The following is a 16585-nucleotide window of genomic DNA, read 5'->3' as shown; positions in this document are numbered from 1 at the left end:
GCTGTTAATGGAGCTTACAGGACTAGATTTTGGTCCATGTGAGTCAGCTCAAAGCACAAATATATGGTACAGCTGTTTAAAAGCTATTCTTTTTTCATATCAATGTTATATGAGTCTTTTTTCAAGTTTTTTAAAATTTTTTTCTGAGCAGGGTTTCTCTGTGTAACAGTCTTAACTGTCCTGGAACTTGCTTTGTAGACCAGGCTGGCCTCGAACTCCCAAAGATCCATCTGCTTCTGTCTTTCAAGTGCTGGGATTAAAGGTGTGCACCCCCACCGCCTGGGTTTTTTCAAGTTTTAAGATATACAGTTCAGGGACTAGAGAGATAGCTGTGTAGTTAAGAGCACTTGGGGCTCTTCCAGAGGACCTGAGTTTAAATCCCAGCATCCACGTCAGATAGTTCACAATTACCTGTAACTCCAACTCAGAAGAATCATTCCCTTGGGCTGGACCCCACCGGCACCCACATACAGCAACACTCATGTCCACATACACACACATACACACACACACCCTTTACCTCTTGAATGTTGTGATTGTAGGCATGTGCCACCACCCTTAATTTTATATATGCTGGAAAGTGAACCCAGGGCTTCAAGCATGATAGGCAGTCACTCAGCCAACTCAGCTATATGCTCAATTCATACAGTTTTTTTTTAAAAAAGTGTTCAAATTTCCTTAAAATATATATCCCATCTTATAAGCTGCAAACAAACTTAGGACATGAGACTCACTTTAAAAATATGTTGACCCAGGTGTTTTTCTGAATTCAGTTACCCCTGGGGTTTGAATTCAGGGCCATTTTGTCTTTTGGCGAATGGTAGCAATGGGAATGATTAGTTTTCCTATTTGTAGTGGGTTTTTCATGTTTGACTGTGCATGTGAGTTGAGGTGTATGCACATGTATGTTTACAAGTGTGTTGGTTTGCATGCAGCATCAAGATGAGGCCATTGAGTATCCTGCTCTAACACTGGCCTTATTCCCATGAGACAGGAGCTCTCACTGAGACTAGAGTTGATCATTTAGGCCAGCAAACCCTGGTGGTTTTCCTGTCTCCGGGGTTATAGGCACCCATGCATGATGGAGGAAGCTCATCTGTCTGTGTGTTACTTTCATTGGTTAATAAAGAAACTGCCTTGGCCCTTTGATAGGACAGAAAATTAGGTAGGCGGAGTAGACAGAACAGAATGCTGGAAAGAAGGCAGTGAAGCAGTCACCATGATTCTCCGACCCCAGACGGATGTAGGCTAGAATCCTTCCCAGTAAGCCACCACCTCGTGGTGCTACACAGATTATTAGAAATGGGTTAATCAAGATGTGAGAGTTAGCCAATAAGAGGCTGCAGATAACGGGCCAGGCAGTATTTAAAAGAATACAGTTTCCATGTAATTATTTCGGGTAAAGCTAGCCAGGAGCCAGGCCGCAGCCCGCTGCTCTTTTCACTACATGCAGCCACACCTGACTATGTGGTTGCTGATAGCTGAACAAAGTTATACTTTACCCACTGAGCTACCTTCCTAATCTCTCCAGTGTTTTTTATTTAAAAAATATTATTGTGTGTATATCTGCATGATGTACATGTGTGTGCCATGGTGTGCAGGTGGAGGTCATAGGACAATTTTGTGGAATCAGTTCTTTCTGTTTACCTTTCTGTGAGCCCTGAGGATTAAACTAAAGTTGTGATTTTTGTCACCCTCCATCCCCTGTATGCTCTTTAAAACTAGGTATGTTCTATTGCAGAATCCTACTTTATGCGATGACAGAATACAGGAATACATAACCTACTTCCATGGCTAATAGATTTGAACTTATATAAAAAGTGTATACAATGATGAAAAAGAGAAAATCTAAATCACATTGTGAGAAAATTCAAATTTTAAGGTTAAGATCAAGAAGACTAGAATATTAATCTGTGTAGAAAAGTACAGAAAAAGGAAAGGTTACTGTGTGAAACAAAATGCCAAGTGACTGTCAGCCGTACAGATGAGGACTAAAGAGGGCATAAAGACTGAAGGCCTCCAGTGGGCGCTTCTGTTTTAGTGAGCCAACAGGGATTGTGTCACAGCTAAATAAGATGACCAGGTGGCAAAGGGGTTAAAAATCTCCTGTGAGGAAGTATCCATATTCATATCTTGTTTTGCAGCTGAATTAGTTGGCTTGGTGAAAGGTCAAAGATTTATTCTAGCAGCACATTAATTGTCAAAACTACATGTAAGCAGATTTTTATAAAGCAGATTTACTGAATGCTGTAACTCAGTAGCTTGCTCTAAGAAAAGGTAAACATGTAAATTTTTTGGCTAGTTATTATCATAACATTATGTAGTATAGGAATTTGCCAGTAACTTGAACTAGATGACTGTGTTTAGGATTCTTGATTCCTTCAGTAACGTTTCAGCTTTCAGAGTATGTATGTGTGGGTGGGGTCTCACTATTTAGCCCTCACTGTCTTGGAACTCACTGTATAGAACAGGCTGGCCTTGAACTCACCTGGACCTGCCACCATACCAGGCTGCTATATGTTATTACTGATATGGTAGTATATGGTTGTCAATATTTGCAAAAGTGAGCTACCCATCAGCTTACCCAGCTCATTTTTGAGAGAATTGGTATGGTTCCTTTGGGTACATAGCTTTTATTTTCTTTCTTTAGGGTCCTAGGATTTTTTCAACAAGTTTTGTAAGTACTTTGAGTGCAAAGTGATGACTCAAAGTTCAAAGATGATTAGTTTGTAATTGAGTTGATGTTACCTATTGAGGAAATGTGGTGTGCAAGTAAAGAACAAAGCATTTACTAAAGGCAGTGTGTGGTTAGATACTCTGGAAGAGGTGACATCTTACAGATTCCTAGAGAAGCAGCTCTGGAAACTATTTTAAGTATGCTTTCTCTTGTTTTCCAGGCTTTGTACCTTGAACAGGGGGCTTCTTACTCATGGCAGAGGACTGAGTCAAAGATCCCAGTACACCAAAAATCATGGACCCTTACACATCAGTGAAGGCAAGCATGATTGTTTTTCCCTTTTGTGCCTATATGATGACAAAACCCATTTTCCTTGGGAGGTGGTGCACAGAATGATAGCAGCAGTAATGAACCATGCATGTTAAATAATTACACAGATATGTGGGGGGGAGGGCATTTGTACAAGAACACTTGTGCATACAGGAGTGTTGGTTTTCTTTGAAGTTACATCTGGTTCTAAGCCACCTGATACAGGTGCTGAGAACTGAGTTCAGGTATTCCAGAGAAGAAGTAAATGCTCTTTTTTTCTAAGTTTTATCTTATTTTTTATTGCTTTTATTGAGCTCTATATTTTTCTCTGCTCCCCTCCCTTTCTCTCCCCTCCCCTTAAACCCTCTCCCATGCTCCCTATGCTTCCAGTTTACTCAGGAGATCATCTTTTTCTACTTACCATGTAGATTAGATCGATGTAAGTCTCTCTTAGTATCCTCATTGTTGTCTAAGTTCTCTGGGGTTGTGATTTGTGGGCTGGTTTTCTTTGCTTTATGTTTAAAAACCACTTATGAATGAATACATGTGATAATTGCCTTTCTGGGTCTGGGTTACCTCATTCAATATGTTTTCTAGATCCATCATTTGCCCACAAAATTCAAGATTTCCTTATTTTTTTCTGCTGTGTAGTACTCCATTGTGTACCACATTTTCCTTATCCATTTTTCGGTCAAGGGGCATTTAGGTTGTTTCCAGGTTCTGGCTATGACAAACAATGCTACTATGAACATAGTTGAGCACATGTCCTTGTGGCATGATTAAGCATCCTTTGGATATATACCCAAAAGTGGTATTACTGGGTCTTGAGGAAGGTTGTTTCCTAATTTTCTGAGAAATCACCACACTGACATCCAAAAGGGCTGTACCAGCTTGCACTCCCACCAGCAATGCAGGAGTGTTCCCTTTTCCCCACAACCTCTCCAACATAAGTTGTCATCAGTATTTTTGATCTTGGCCTTAAGGAAATGCTCAACATCCTTAGCCATCAGAGATACACAAATCAAAACAACTCTGAGATCCATCTTAGACCTGTAAGAATGGCCAAGAAGTACATGTTTTTAACCACTGCATCACCTCTCTATCCTGGATACATGTTAAGTTTCAGCATTTCATAAGTATCCCACGTATAAAATAATGAAGGTAGTTGCATAATAGTTTGATGTAGAAATCAGAGTCAGAATTTGATGTGTTCCTAGGAGCCTTGGGGACTGAGCAGTTTCTTCTATCCACTTCCTGTGTAGAGCTCCAGAAGACTGGAACCGAGATATAGTCATGAAGAAGACATGAGCCTGCCATTTGTGTCAACCTTAAATGCTTATCTATAGTTTTGTTAGAGGGACATTGTTAATGTATTCTTAATTGCACTTACTAATATTATATGCAGACTATGGTATGTCTTAGAAACTAGAAATACTCATAAAAATTGAAATTGTCACCTCTTTAAGGGGTCTGAGTGAAAGAGAGAGAAAAAATGAATATGTGTAAAATTGAAATTTCTTGGTTTTTAGCACCTACCGATCTTTACAGTAACCAAACTAGTGAGAACTATTTTATGTCAGTGAGCATCAGGAATCTGTACTGTTTGGGCTATTTTGTATACATTATTTTTGGGGGGAGGAAATTCAGAAATAAGAATAATTTACTAATGGTGATGTTTTACAATTCTTTATGGTTTCACCATAATTAATGTGTTCACTGAGTATGTGACATATATACAAACAGTATGATAGGAAATCCACCACTTTCAGGAGACTACATGTTATTCTTACCATAATTTGGTTTTGATCATTTTGTTATTGAAAGACCAGGTATAGCTACATTTTAATTTCCCATGACCGGAATATATATTTTGAAGTGGTAGAAAAAACAGATTATTTGAAATATTGTATGTTTATTTTCTAATTTCAAATTAATACTGATAATCTAATTATTTTCCCCTTCCCATATAGCATGTTCAGCTATCCATGTGAATCATGGTGTGTGGTAATTAGTATTGATTTTTTCCCCTCAGTGCTTATGTTTTGTTTTAAGCTAATTCACTCTTACGTAATGGGCACTAATTAAAATTAAATCACACTCTTTGCTTTACCTTGATTTAAGTCTTTGTTTTGTTTTTGGCTTAAGCTGCTTTAATTAGGATGGTATAGATATGTAAGTAATCAATTGCAATAAAACTCAGTTTTAGATATTAGTATTAGTTGTTGAACTAAGTTATTTTCTCTAATACTGCCTATAAGAAGATAGGTGGAGATTCTTTTTCTAAATATCTTTGTTCCCAGACTGGGAAGGTAGCTCAATTGGTAAAGTATTTGCCTGCAGGCATGAGAACCTGAGACTGATCTGTAGTCCTATCACCGAGGATATGAAATGATATGGGTATTTGTGGCTCATAGGCTGGGTAGCCTAGCCTAGCAAGCTCACAGGCTGGGTAGCCTAGCCTAGCCTAGCAAGCTCCAGGTCCTGATAAATCCTGTCTCAAAAAACAAAGTGGCTCACACCTGAATAGTGATACCTATGGTTGTTCTCTGGCTTATACATGTGTGTATACATGTACAAAAGATTTCCATCTTAAAGGGACTCATCTCTTTTTATCAGAAGGCTTTATCAGCCCTTTTGGATGAAAATTTTATGATTTATGTAAATGAACCTCAGTAATTGACAAAAAAGTATGTTTATTTGCACTAAGGAGATGGTATAGTTGTTTCCCATTTTCAGAGATCAGAAGCCTGATCCCTCCCCTGAGCTGTTATAGCATTGAATGGGAATTTAGGAATCTTGATACCTTTTGAGTGCATGAGCAGCTTTGCTTAGTTCCTGAGCATTTTGCCCTAACCCATTTTTCCTATTGCCTTGTTTCATGGGGTAATGGCTTTATTTTTGTTTCAGTTCGGGATAAGTTACGGGAGATAGTAGGAATATCCACAAACTGGAGGTAAGCACTTTGGTTGTTTTATCCCCCAGGCATCATGCTAAGTAATATTTAGGCTCAGTTGCTGGTCCTCTTCTAAGGATGAGGAGACCTGTGTGGAGGTGGGGCTTTCCCATTGGGGCAAAAACAACAACTTCTTAATGTTTTAATTAGTTCATGCATCATCACCATGAATAGCGGGATTTATCTATATTGTGCATTTTCTTTTTTTTCTTTTTTCTTTTTTTATATTGCGCATTTTCAAAACTATTTAGGTATATTCACTGATTCTCAGAAGAAAACTTGTAATGTTTTTATGGTATATTTTTCTGTTCCATTTTTTAACACAGTGAAGCTGAAACTCACAGTTAAGACGTGGGACTTGAACTCAAGTCTTCTCGTTTTACTGTTTCATGTAACTTGACTCCCTTATTCAAAGGCTTGAGATAGTTCTGTGGTTTGGGCTATAGATAGCACGGATCTTGGCCCAAGCCGAGGACACCCTTGCTGAGAAGCCATAGAAGGCCAGACTATGGATTGTACCATCTGTGGGATCCAGGCTCAATCTGGGAGGTTAGGAAAAGGCTTAGATGAGGTCAGGGTGCTCACCAAGCCAGTCCCCAGAAGGAGCTTGTGGATATGATGCTTCCTGGTGGAAGTCTAGAGGTCGGTTGTCATGCAGAATTGAGTGGTCAGACTAGGCCAGGGCATTGCCTCTGAGACCTAGGCTTGATCCAGGAGGTTACAGAAAAACAATCATCAGGTTGTTGGGGTTACATACTAGGCTAGAGTCTGGAGGAGAACCTCTGACACCTGGGTATGGAGTAGAGTGGTGAAGGTGGGGCAAAGGGACCCATGTGTGGATTCAGGGAGGGGCATGTCTGGCTAGAAGTCTAGAGATTTCTTGGGGTGCAAGAAGAGGTAACCAGACTAGGATTAAAGTTTCTAAAACAACGTTAAGATTAAAAAATGTTTTAAAAGTTACATCTGATATCTGATGATTTTTGACTTCTCCCCATCCAGAGTAAATTGACAGTTTACACTTGTTTTTCCCCATGAATTTGACTTTTACAGGGCTAGCCTGTTTGATTTGAAAGTATTGCACATTCTCCATTTATCTGGTACCATTTAACTTGTTTCTCTGACTTTAATATTTTTTTGTGAATTAAACTAATACTAGTTTATCATTTAAATTTGGAAGGACTTCTTACATGTTGCTGCTGTTGTTTACATAACAGTTTTGTTTCCTATTGCTTTCTCTGTTGTCTTCTGCTTTGCTCTTCTTTTTTCTCTGCCTTTATAAAAATGTTTTCTTCCTTTGTAACCCTTTCTTCTACTTTGCATACGTCCTTTGGCTATCACTCACTTATCTCGTTTGTCTCTCTTCTGAGATTGAAGGGATGGGAGGGGCGGGAGAGAGTCAGATGAGTGAGGAAGAGGAGAGTGAAGATGAACATGACAGGACCTAGAATATGAGTGTCTTTCTCTGCTCTCATGCTTAGGATTGAACTCAGGACTTTGCTAGGCAAGTGTTCCACCACTAAGCTGTGGTGCTAGTACGAATGAACCTTTTAAAAGATTTATTTGTGTTCATGTGTAAGGCTGATTTGCCAGCATTTATGTATGTGCATCGTGTGTGTAGTACCTGAGGAGGCCAGAAGTTGACATCAGATCCTCCGGAACTGGAGTTACAGATGGCTGTGCATACTGGGAACTGAATCTGAGTCCGTTCACAAGCAGCCAATGCTCTGAACCACTGAACCATATCTCCAGCTCCTGAATAAACTTTTTTTGATCAGTTGAATATGTGGTTCATTTAGGTGTATCTATATCACTAAGTATGCATTTCTTATGTATATACCTAATGACAGCTGATTTACTTGGGAGAGCATGAGACTTATATCCACAAGCATAAAAATGTCATCAGAAATGTTGTTTTCCCAAATGCTTCGTGGGAAGGGAAAGAAGGAATTGAAGATCAAGTAGGCCTTGATCCCTCCTTTCTTCCATTTATTTTGTCTGACCGACCTGTTTGAGGGAATGGATACTGGAATTGTGGGACAGTACTGTTCTTGTTTTGTGACGCCTACCATTTCTTCTCAGAGACCATGTGAAAGCAATGGAGCAGAGGAAGTTACTTCATAACCTGTTGGCTAAATCACAGAAAGCTCTACCACCGAGGAAAATGAAGGACAGTTTCATCGAAGTTCTCCTACCTTTGGGTACTGATCCTGAGCTGCGAGATAAATATCTGACTGTTCAAAACACAGTAAGGTAACGCTGTATTATTTTCATTATTGTCAAAAATGTGACCATTTTTCCTTTTAAAATAACAACTGTGAGATATAATTCATAATCCTTACAGTCCATTTATTTGAAGTGTGTGTATGACTGTGTAGGCTCAGTACAGTGAAAGACTTGTATAAGTATCACTACAGTCAATCTTAGGGCTCTTTCTTTATCCCAAAGGACATTATGAAAATTTAAAGGGAAGTCATTGTGATTTTCATTTAATTCACATTTTGGCTTTATTTCAACAGATTCGGCCGGATTCTTGAGGACCTTGACAGCTTAGGAGGTACTGGTATTTGTCTTCCTAAGAACAGTTACAGGTAGACAGCAAATCCCAGTTAGAAAGGGCCATTTTATTCGTTATACCACACAGACAGAAAAGGTTTTTCATTGTCATACTGTTTTTCTTATGAATATGGACTTCCATATAACAGAGTTACCATCCAAATGAGCCTTCTTTATGATTTTTTAGTTTTAAATTTTAGTTTGAATGCAGGGGATTGAACCCAGGGCCTCAAGCATGCTAAGCATGCACTCTAGATGCAGTTTTATCAGGAATGTCAGGGAATACTATTATCTAAGCATGGCATGGCCATTGCACTCTTGAATGTTCAGTAGGTTATTGCCTGTACAAGATCTGTATGAGATTGGGCCCTTTGGCAATCCATCATAGGGGAGTAAACTACTTAGGAGGCCCCACCTCTCCCGGAAGCTCTATGTTCAGTTTACTGTTATTAGGTATGAGGGGCTTATGAAGTCCCACTCCTCCCTGAGGATCTATAGACAGTTAGTGGTTTCTTAAGTGGTGTAGTCACCGGCAAATTGAGCTATGATCCTGTAAATAATCCCTCACTTATGCCCATGTGTGCACCCCAACTAAACTCAATGGGTCACTAAAACTTTTTAAGAGAAATTTTTTTGTTTTTTGGGGGTAAGGGTGTTTAGAGACAGGATTTCTCTGTGTAAAAGCCCTGGCTATCCATGAACTCACTTTGTAGACCAAGCTGTCCTGGAACTCACAGAGATCCACCTGCCTCTGCCTCCCAAGTACTGGGAATAAAGTTGTACACCACTACCACACAGCATTTAAAAAGTATTTAAAGACAAGTTACAGATACCATGTAAAGAAGCATTTTCCATGTATCATGTGTTGGAAATTAAATTGCAGACCACCATATGTTTTAGTGTACATTTCCTATGAAGTAGGACATCTCTTATATAACCATAATGCTACTATCATGATCAGAAACTTAATACTTTTTAATCCTCAGGGCTAGTCAGTATTCACTAGTGGTCATTTATTAAAGAAAGGCACGCTTTCTATGCATGGATTGCATTTGGTAGTTGTGTTAGAAATAGACACCCAACCTTTTCTTGGTTTTTGTAAGCTTAGCCCTTTGGAAGGGTGCGGGCTGCTTTTCTTGTAGATTCTTATAGACAAGCCCTCTCTTTGGTCTTGTCTGATGTGTTCTCATGATTAGTGTCAGGATTTGTATCTTCCGCAGGAACGCCATGGGAGGGATGCTTTGTTCTTACTGTGGCTCATCAAATGATACTTAGCTTTTTATTTCTCCAGTTTCTGATAAGGTAAACTTTCACATAGTGAATGTGATATCTGACATGTTTTCTGTAAAATTACTCCTTTCCCCTTTGTAGCAAATTAGCATCGTTGTAAGGACACTTTGAGACCTTGTAAGTATCTCATTCCTTGCCAGACTTTCAGTTTTTATTATTATCTTTTTCCTCTTCATAATGTTTCAGTACTGGAAATTGAGCTGAGGGCCTTGAACATGGCAGATAGGTGTTCCACCACTGACCTACATTCTTAGTCCCACAAGTTACTGTTAAATTTTCAAACAACGTCTTGCTGTATAGGATGGCCTAGAACTTGCTATGTAGCCCAGGCTGGCCTCGCTTTATAAAACTGAGCCATCTCCATGGCTCTCTGGATTTAAAAAATGTGTCCTTCATCATTCTATGAGCACTTTCAACTTTCTGACCAGTAAGATAGTCTAGATTCATCTTAGCCTTTCTCTGGCCCAGGCAGCCAGTTAGCCAAGTCTCGGAGGGATTGTAGTTCTTTTTACTGGAGAATGGCATTTAGAAGCCAAAGTCTATATGCTGGGAGTAGTTGTGGCTACTGGTTGTCACGATCCTGGATATGTATGTCCATGTATGTCCATTTACATTTTTTTACTTATTGATCTATGTATATGAAGACTATGCTTTTAAACTGGTACCTTCAACTTTTGTTTAGCAGTCTATGGTTTGCACTTCAATATTTATAATTCCCTTTTCCAGTTAGCTCCATTATCTTTAATATATTTACTAACATGACCAGCTTCCTGCCTATAACCCATTTACCAGGGCCACTAGCCAAATCCTCATTGTCACATCCCTTGTACTCTGGCACCCTAAAAAATAGGTCACCCTCTTCATTGTTTTAGGTCTGCAACACGCTTACCATACTTTTGTCACCTCCCCTCTACAAGAATATCCTGCTCATTCCACTCATTCCTCCATGTTGCCCTTCTCACTCCCTCATAATGACTTTTAGATTGAACTGGTGGGAAGGGACTTAGAGACTCTCAAGTCTCTTACAAACAGAAGCCCACTTACATATAGCTGCCCTTCTTTACATTAGTTAGAAATTCTTAGTGGTCTTTAAAAATTATACACATTTATATTTGCATATCTTACTTTGGTTTTCTTAGCTGTCCTTATATACACAAACACCTTTGCCATTGCCCTTAGTTTTCTTTTTTAAATTTTTAAATTTATTTGTGTGTGCGTGAATAGGACAGCTTCTGGGAGTTGTTTCTACCTTTCTACCATGCAGATTTTGGGGATTGACCTGAGGTCGTTCGGCTTAGCAGCAAGTACCTTTAGTGGCTGAGCTCTCTTGTTGACCCTACCCTTGTATTGTCTCTCGTGACTGCGTGTTGATGGCCAATCCCTTCCACCTATTCTCTTAATACTTTTAATTCCTTCTTTAGGGAACTTGCCATACCATTTAAGCCGCTTTCTTTGTATCCCAAGCCATTTCCCAACTTTACTTTCCCCACATTTTATAAACACCAAGATTCTCCATCTCAAAGTGAAAAGCAGATAAACCCCCTTCCCTTATAAACACTCTCAATTTTCCCCTTCCCTTCATTGCTGATTTCTGGAAAGAATTAGAAAAGTCCATTTGTTTCGCTGTTCCTTACCGTGAACTATTGATTACTTGCCTGGCTGCTATAGCCTGGTTTCACCTCTTCTGTGCCTTTGCCAGTGTTTTTGCCACACTCACCCTTGTCTCCTTCACTGCACAGTCTACTAAGTTCTTCCCTCAGCTTCCCTGATCTCTCTTGTGATTTGTGATATTGTTGTCCTCATTGTTGGTCTCTGTTTCTTCTTGACTCTGGCATCTCTTTTCCAGCCCTCTTCATAGGTTCCTCTTTCTCTGTTGATCCATTAAATGTTGACTGTTCCAGAGTGTTTATCTTCTGCATTTTTGAAGGCTACCTTTGTACATTCTGTATAAATAATCTCATCTATTTTCAGCCCTTCAGTTGCTATGAATATGCTAAATACCTGTAAAACTACATTTCTTGGGCTTCTCTGAGTTCCAGGTTGTCTTCCTGTCTACTGGATATCTTCCCTTTCATGTACTTTTTAGACTTCTCAAATTCAAAATCTTCAGCTGGGAGGTATAGCTCAGTGACAGAGTGCTAGCTAAGCATGGTGGGAGTCAATTCGTAGCTCTCTAGCTCTGAATAAACAAGCAAACAACATTTCAGTACAATTGGCCCATTGTGTTCCATCTAATGGAACACTCATCTAAGCTAGAAACTTGCATTTAGTCAAGTCTTGTCAGATCTACTTTTTTCTTATTTCTTGAATTTTTTTTATTTCCTATTCTACTCCTATGACACAGGTCACATGCAAGATTTCTGGGAACCTGACAGGCTTTTAAGTGGGGTTTCTTGCCTGTAACATTGCATGCCCCAGTGTATCCTTTAAAAGATATGTGGATGGAAGAATTAACTGTCATTCAGCAAGTATTTATTCAGCAGACTTTGACCTGAGGATGAATGAGACACATTTGAGTACATCATGGTGGGAAAGCAGGGACATCAACCAATGTGTAACTGTAGTACAAATTTAAATGAGTTCATATTCATAAGGCACATGGAACATACTTGGAAAATATATAATGTATGTTAAGATACAGAAGGTGTACACAGGATTCTAGGGCAGTGTGGGAGTCAGGAGTGTGGTTGGGAAAGGGGGATAACTAAGGAAAACAGCTTCGTGACTGTGGAAGAATCAGGAGGAAAGCATGTAGCTGAGGCCTTGTGCTTAGTTCCTCTCTTCTGGGGATGTTTGCTTGATACTGTCAGCTTGTCCTAGGTCTTGCTCTCATTTAGCACTGTTTCCTCAGGGTGGTGACAAGCTACTTGGCAGCTCTGAGCTTTGGAATTTTGTTTCCTTACTTTATCTGTAAGTGAGGGAATAGTCCGATTAAAGGATTTCCAGATTGATTCAGTTTATAAGTCTTTGCTGCCAGATATAGTAGAGTGGTTTGTAATCCCTAGCACCTAAAAGACTTGAAGCAGGGGCTGGAGAGATGGCTCAGTAGTTAAGAGCACTAGCTGCTCTTACAGAGAAACCAGGTTTCATTTCCAACAGCTACATGGCAGGTCACACTCTCTCTATGTAACTCTAGTTCCAGGGAATCCAGTGCTCTATTTGGACCTTGTGCTGGCTAGTTTTATATCACTCTGACACAAACTAGATTCATCAGAGAGGAGGGAGCCTCAATTGAGAAAATGCTTCCATAAGATATTGCTGTAGGCAAGCCTATGGGGAAGTTGTAGTTAGTGATTGGTGTGGGAGGGCCCAGTTTATTGTGGGTGGTGCCACTCCTGGGCTGGTTGTCTTGAGTTCTATAGAAAAGCACTCTGAGCAAGCCATGAAGAACAAGCCAGTAAGTAGCACTCCTCTGTGGCCTTTGCATCAGCTCCTGCCTTCAGGTTCCTGCTCTGTTTGAATTCTTGTCCTGACTTCCTTCAGTGATTAACAGTAATTGGAAGCATTAGGCAAATAAGCCCTTTCCTCCCAAAGTTACTTTTAGCCATGGTGTTTTATCACAGCAATAGTAACACCAACTAGGACAGACCTCTACAGGTTCCTGCACAAATGCAGCACTAATACATATATGCAAACACACACACACATAAAAAGAGGGAAAAATGTCTTTCTAAGCCTGGAGGTTCACATCTGCAGTTCTTGTATGTAGGAGAATAAGGTAGAATAATCACCACATGTTTGGGACGAGCCTGGGATGTATAGTGAGTTCCCAATCAGCCTGGGCAACAGAGTGAGACCTTCTCTCAGTAAACCAAAAGAAAAGAGTCTTTAGTTCTAGAATAAGATTATTACTTGAGTAGTACTGGATTTTATTGAAAATAAGACCTTTTGTGAATTTAAGGGAGAGAATTGTAAATGGAAGAAATAATTTTGCTTTTCTATTATACTCTTCTGGTTTTCTTACAGTTCTTGTTTGCTACATGCACAACAGAAATCATTCTGCTATGATGTCTCCTTTATCAATAGTGACAGCCCTAGTGGACAAGATTGGTAAGCAAGATCAGCTTCTATGCATACTTATAATTTTCAGTAATTATGAAGTATTATTGGGATTGAGGGGAAATGGTTTCTTTTAAAGGGGATTTTAATGTATATATGAAACTATCTAGAATATAACGTGATGTTTATATAATTGAGTAGAAGAGTTTAATTTAATTGTGTTTTTTTTTTGTGAATTTCACTTTTTTTTCCTTTTATTTTTTTTTATTGAGAAAAGGAAAAAGAACAAGTTTCCACCTCCTCCCAGCCTCCCATTTCCCTCCCCCTCCTCCCACCCTTCCCCCCCTCCTCCAACCCTTCTCCCCCTCCCCCCACTCCTCTCCCCCTCCCTCTCCAGTCCAATGGGCAGTCAGGGTTCCCTGCCCTGTGGTAAGTCCTAGGTCCTCCCCCCCTCCGTCTATATTTAGGAAGGTGAACATCCAAACTGGCTAGGCTCCCACAAAGCCAGCACATTAAGTAGGATCAAAACCCCGTGCCATTGTCCTTAGCTTCTCATCAGTCCTCATTGTTTGCCATGTTCAGAGAGACCAGATATATCCCATACTTTTTTCGTCACAGTCCAGCTGGCCTTGGTGAGCTCCCAAAAGATCAGCTCCACTGTCTCAATGGGTGGGTGCACCCCTCGTGGTCCCGACTTCGTTGCTCATGTTCTCCCTCCTTCTGCTCCTCATTGGGACCTTGAGAGCTCAGTCCAGTGCTCCAGTGTGGGTCTATGTCTCTAACGCCATCCATCCCCAGATGAAGGTTCTGTGAGGATATGCAAGATATTCGTCAGTGTTGCTATAGGGTAGGGTCATTTCAGGTTCTTTATCCTCACTGTTCAGGGAACTAAATGGGGACCTCGGCTTGGGCTCCTGGGAGCCATTCTAGGTTCAAGGCTCTTGCCAACCCTAAGGTGGCTCCCTTATCTAAGAATTGTGCTTCCGTGTTCCCTTATCCAACCTTCCTTTATCCCAATCCTCCTTTTTCCCCAAGTTCCCCCCATCCTCCCCTTCTGCCTTAACTCTCCCCATCTCCCCTTACCCCCCTCCCCCCCCACCCCCAAGATCCCAATTTTCTCCCAGGCAATTTTGTCTATTTCCCATAGCCAAGAGGATAACTATGAGTTTTTCCTTTGGTTCCCCTTCTTACTTAGCTTCTTTAGGATCACCATTGTAGACTCCGTGACCCTTATTTATGGCTAGAAACCAATTATGAGTGAGTACATCCCATATTCATCTTTTTGGGTCTGGGTTACCTCACTCAGGATAGTGTTTTCTATTTCCATCCATTTGCATGCAAAATTCGAGAAGTCATTGTTTTTTACCGCAGCGTAGTACTCTAATGTGTAGATGTTCCACACTTTCTTCATCCATTCTTCCATTGAAGGGCATCTAGGTTGTTTCCAGGTTCTGGCTATTACAAATAATACTGCTATGAACATAGTCGAACAAATGCTCTTGTCGTTTGCTAGGGCATCTCTTGGGTATATTCCCAGGAGTGGTTTTTATAGTCCTTGTATGGTCTCAGATTTTTAGATTTATTTTGTATGTCAAAAATGATTGTAGTTTTGAAGATAAATATAATACAACTTGTCAGCTTTTCAGATGTTATTGTTCACTTATAGTACTGACTTTTCTTATATAGTTTGGATGGCTCTTAACTTTCTATTTTGCAGATATGTGTAAACAGAGCTTAAGTCCTGAACAGGACATTAAGTTCACTGGCCATGTTAGCTGGGTTGGAAAGACATCCATGGAAGTGAAGATGAAAATGTTCCAGGTATGTATGTGAATGAAGATCCCTCACTGTTGAAATATAATCAGCTAACTCACTTGAAGAAAAGCTGTGTATGTTCATGGATAAGTATGCAACCCTTAGCTTCAAAAATAATTAACAGTTCAAAGGAGGGATAGTATCTTCCTTTTGCTACTTGCATTTAATATATATTATTTTGTAAGCATATACAGCTGTACATTAAGGTACTTGTTTCTGATTTTGCCCAGGAGGGTTTCACAAAAGTCTGAGTTGAACAAGATGTGAATTGGACTGACTACTGTATTACTTTTGGGGGGCTGCTGTACCATAAAGTCCCACAAACTGGTGGCTTAAAAATATCAGCAATTTATTGTTTGAATTTGGAGGCTCTGATTCCGAAATCAAGCTGTCAGCAGGGTCATATTTTGTCTTAAACCTGCAGGAGATTATCCTTGCTTACCTCTTCTTCGTAGCAGGAGGCGTTTCTGCTTTTGTCATTGTATCTTAGTTACTGCAGTGCAACACCACGACCAAAAAGTAAGTCATGGAGGAAAGGGTGTATCTGGCTTACAAATCTATATTGCTGTTCATCAATGAAAGGAGTCAGGACAGGAACTCAAACAGGGCTGGAACCTGGAGGCAGGAGCTGATAAGGAGGCCATGGAAGAATGCTACTTCTTGGTTTGTTTCCCCGGCTTTCTCAGCTTGCTTTCTTATAGCACCCAGGACCTCCAGTCCAGGGATGGCATCATCCACAGTGGGCTAGGCCCCACCCTATTGATCACTAATTGTGGAAATGCCTTACAACTGGATCTCATGGAGGCATTTTCTCAACAGAGGCTTCTTTCTGATGACTCTAGCTTGTGTCAAATTGACACGCAAAACCAGCCAGTACACACTGTGTGGTTTTTGTCTGTCTATATTTCCATGTCTTTTCTCTAATATCTTAATCATATTGGATTGAAGGCCCACTCTGCTCCAATCTGAACGTATTGTTTTTGTTCTGT

General features: G+C 40.1%; 1 protein-coding gene across 7 annotated transcripts in view; it reads left to right on the top strand.

Moving 5' to 3' along the window:
* Acot9 (acyl-CoA thioesterase 9) overlaps positions 1–16585 on the top strand; it is an 82723-nt gene that overhangs the window by 42180 nt on the left and 23958 nt on the right. For 5 of the 7 annotated variants that reach the window (XM_026784900.1, XM_026784901.1, XM_026784898.1 and 2 more), the window contains 6 exons: positions 2898–2995; positions 5894–5939; positions 8019–8189; positions 8456–8493; positions 13749–13832; positions 15499–15602. In XM_026784900.1, coding sequence (XP_026640701.1) covers positions 2898–2995; positions 5894–5939; positions 8019–8189; positions 8456–8493; positions 13749–13832; positions 15499–15602 — 541 coding nt within the window. Of the gene's footprint in view, positions 1–2897; positions 2996–3414; positions 3426–5074; positions 5159–5893; positions 5940–8018; positions 8190–8455; positions 8494–13748; positions 13833–15498; positions 15603–16585 lie in introns of those variants that run through there. The other 2 variants (XM_013350609.2, XM_013350608.2) reach the window with 2 other exon arrangements.

This window comes from Microtus ochrogaster, chromosome X, assembly GCF_000317375.1.
Source record: "Microtus ochrogaster isolate Prairie Vole_2 chromosome X, MicOch1.0, whole genome shotgun sequence".
Lineage (NCBI taxonomy): Eukaryota > Metazoa > Chordata > Mammalia > Rodentia > Cricetidae > Microtus > Microtus ochrogaster.
Note: the sequence above shows the minus strand (reverse complement) of the source record. Positions and strands in the feature narration are given on the sequence as shown.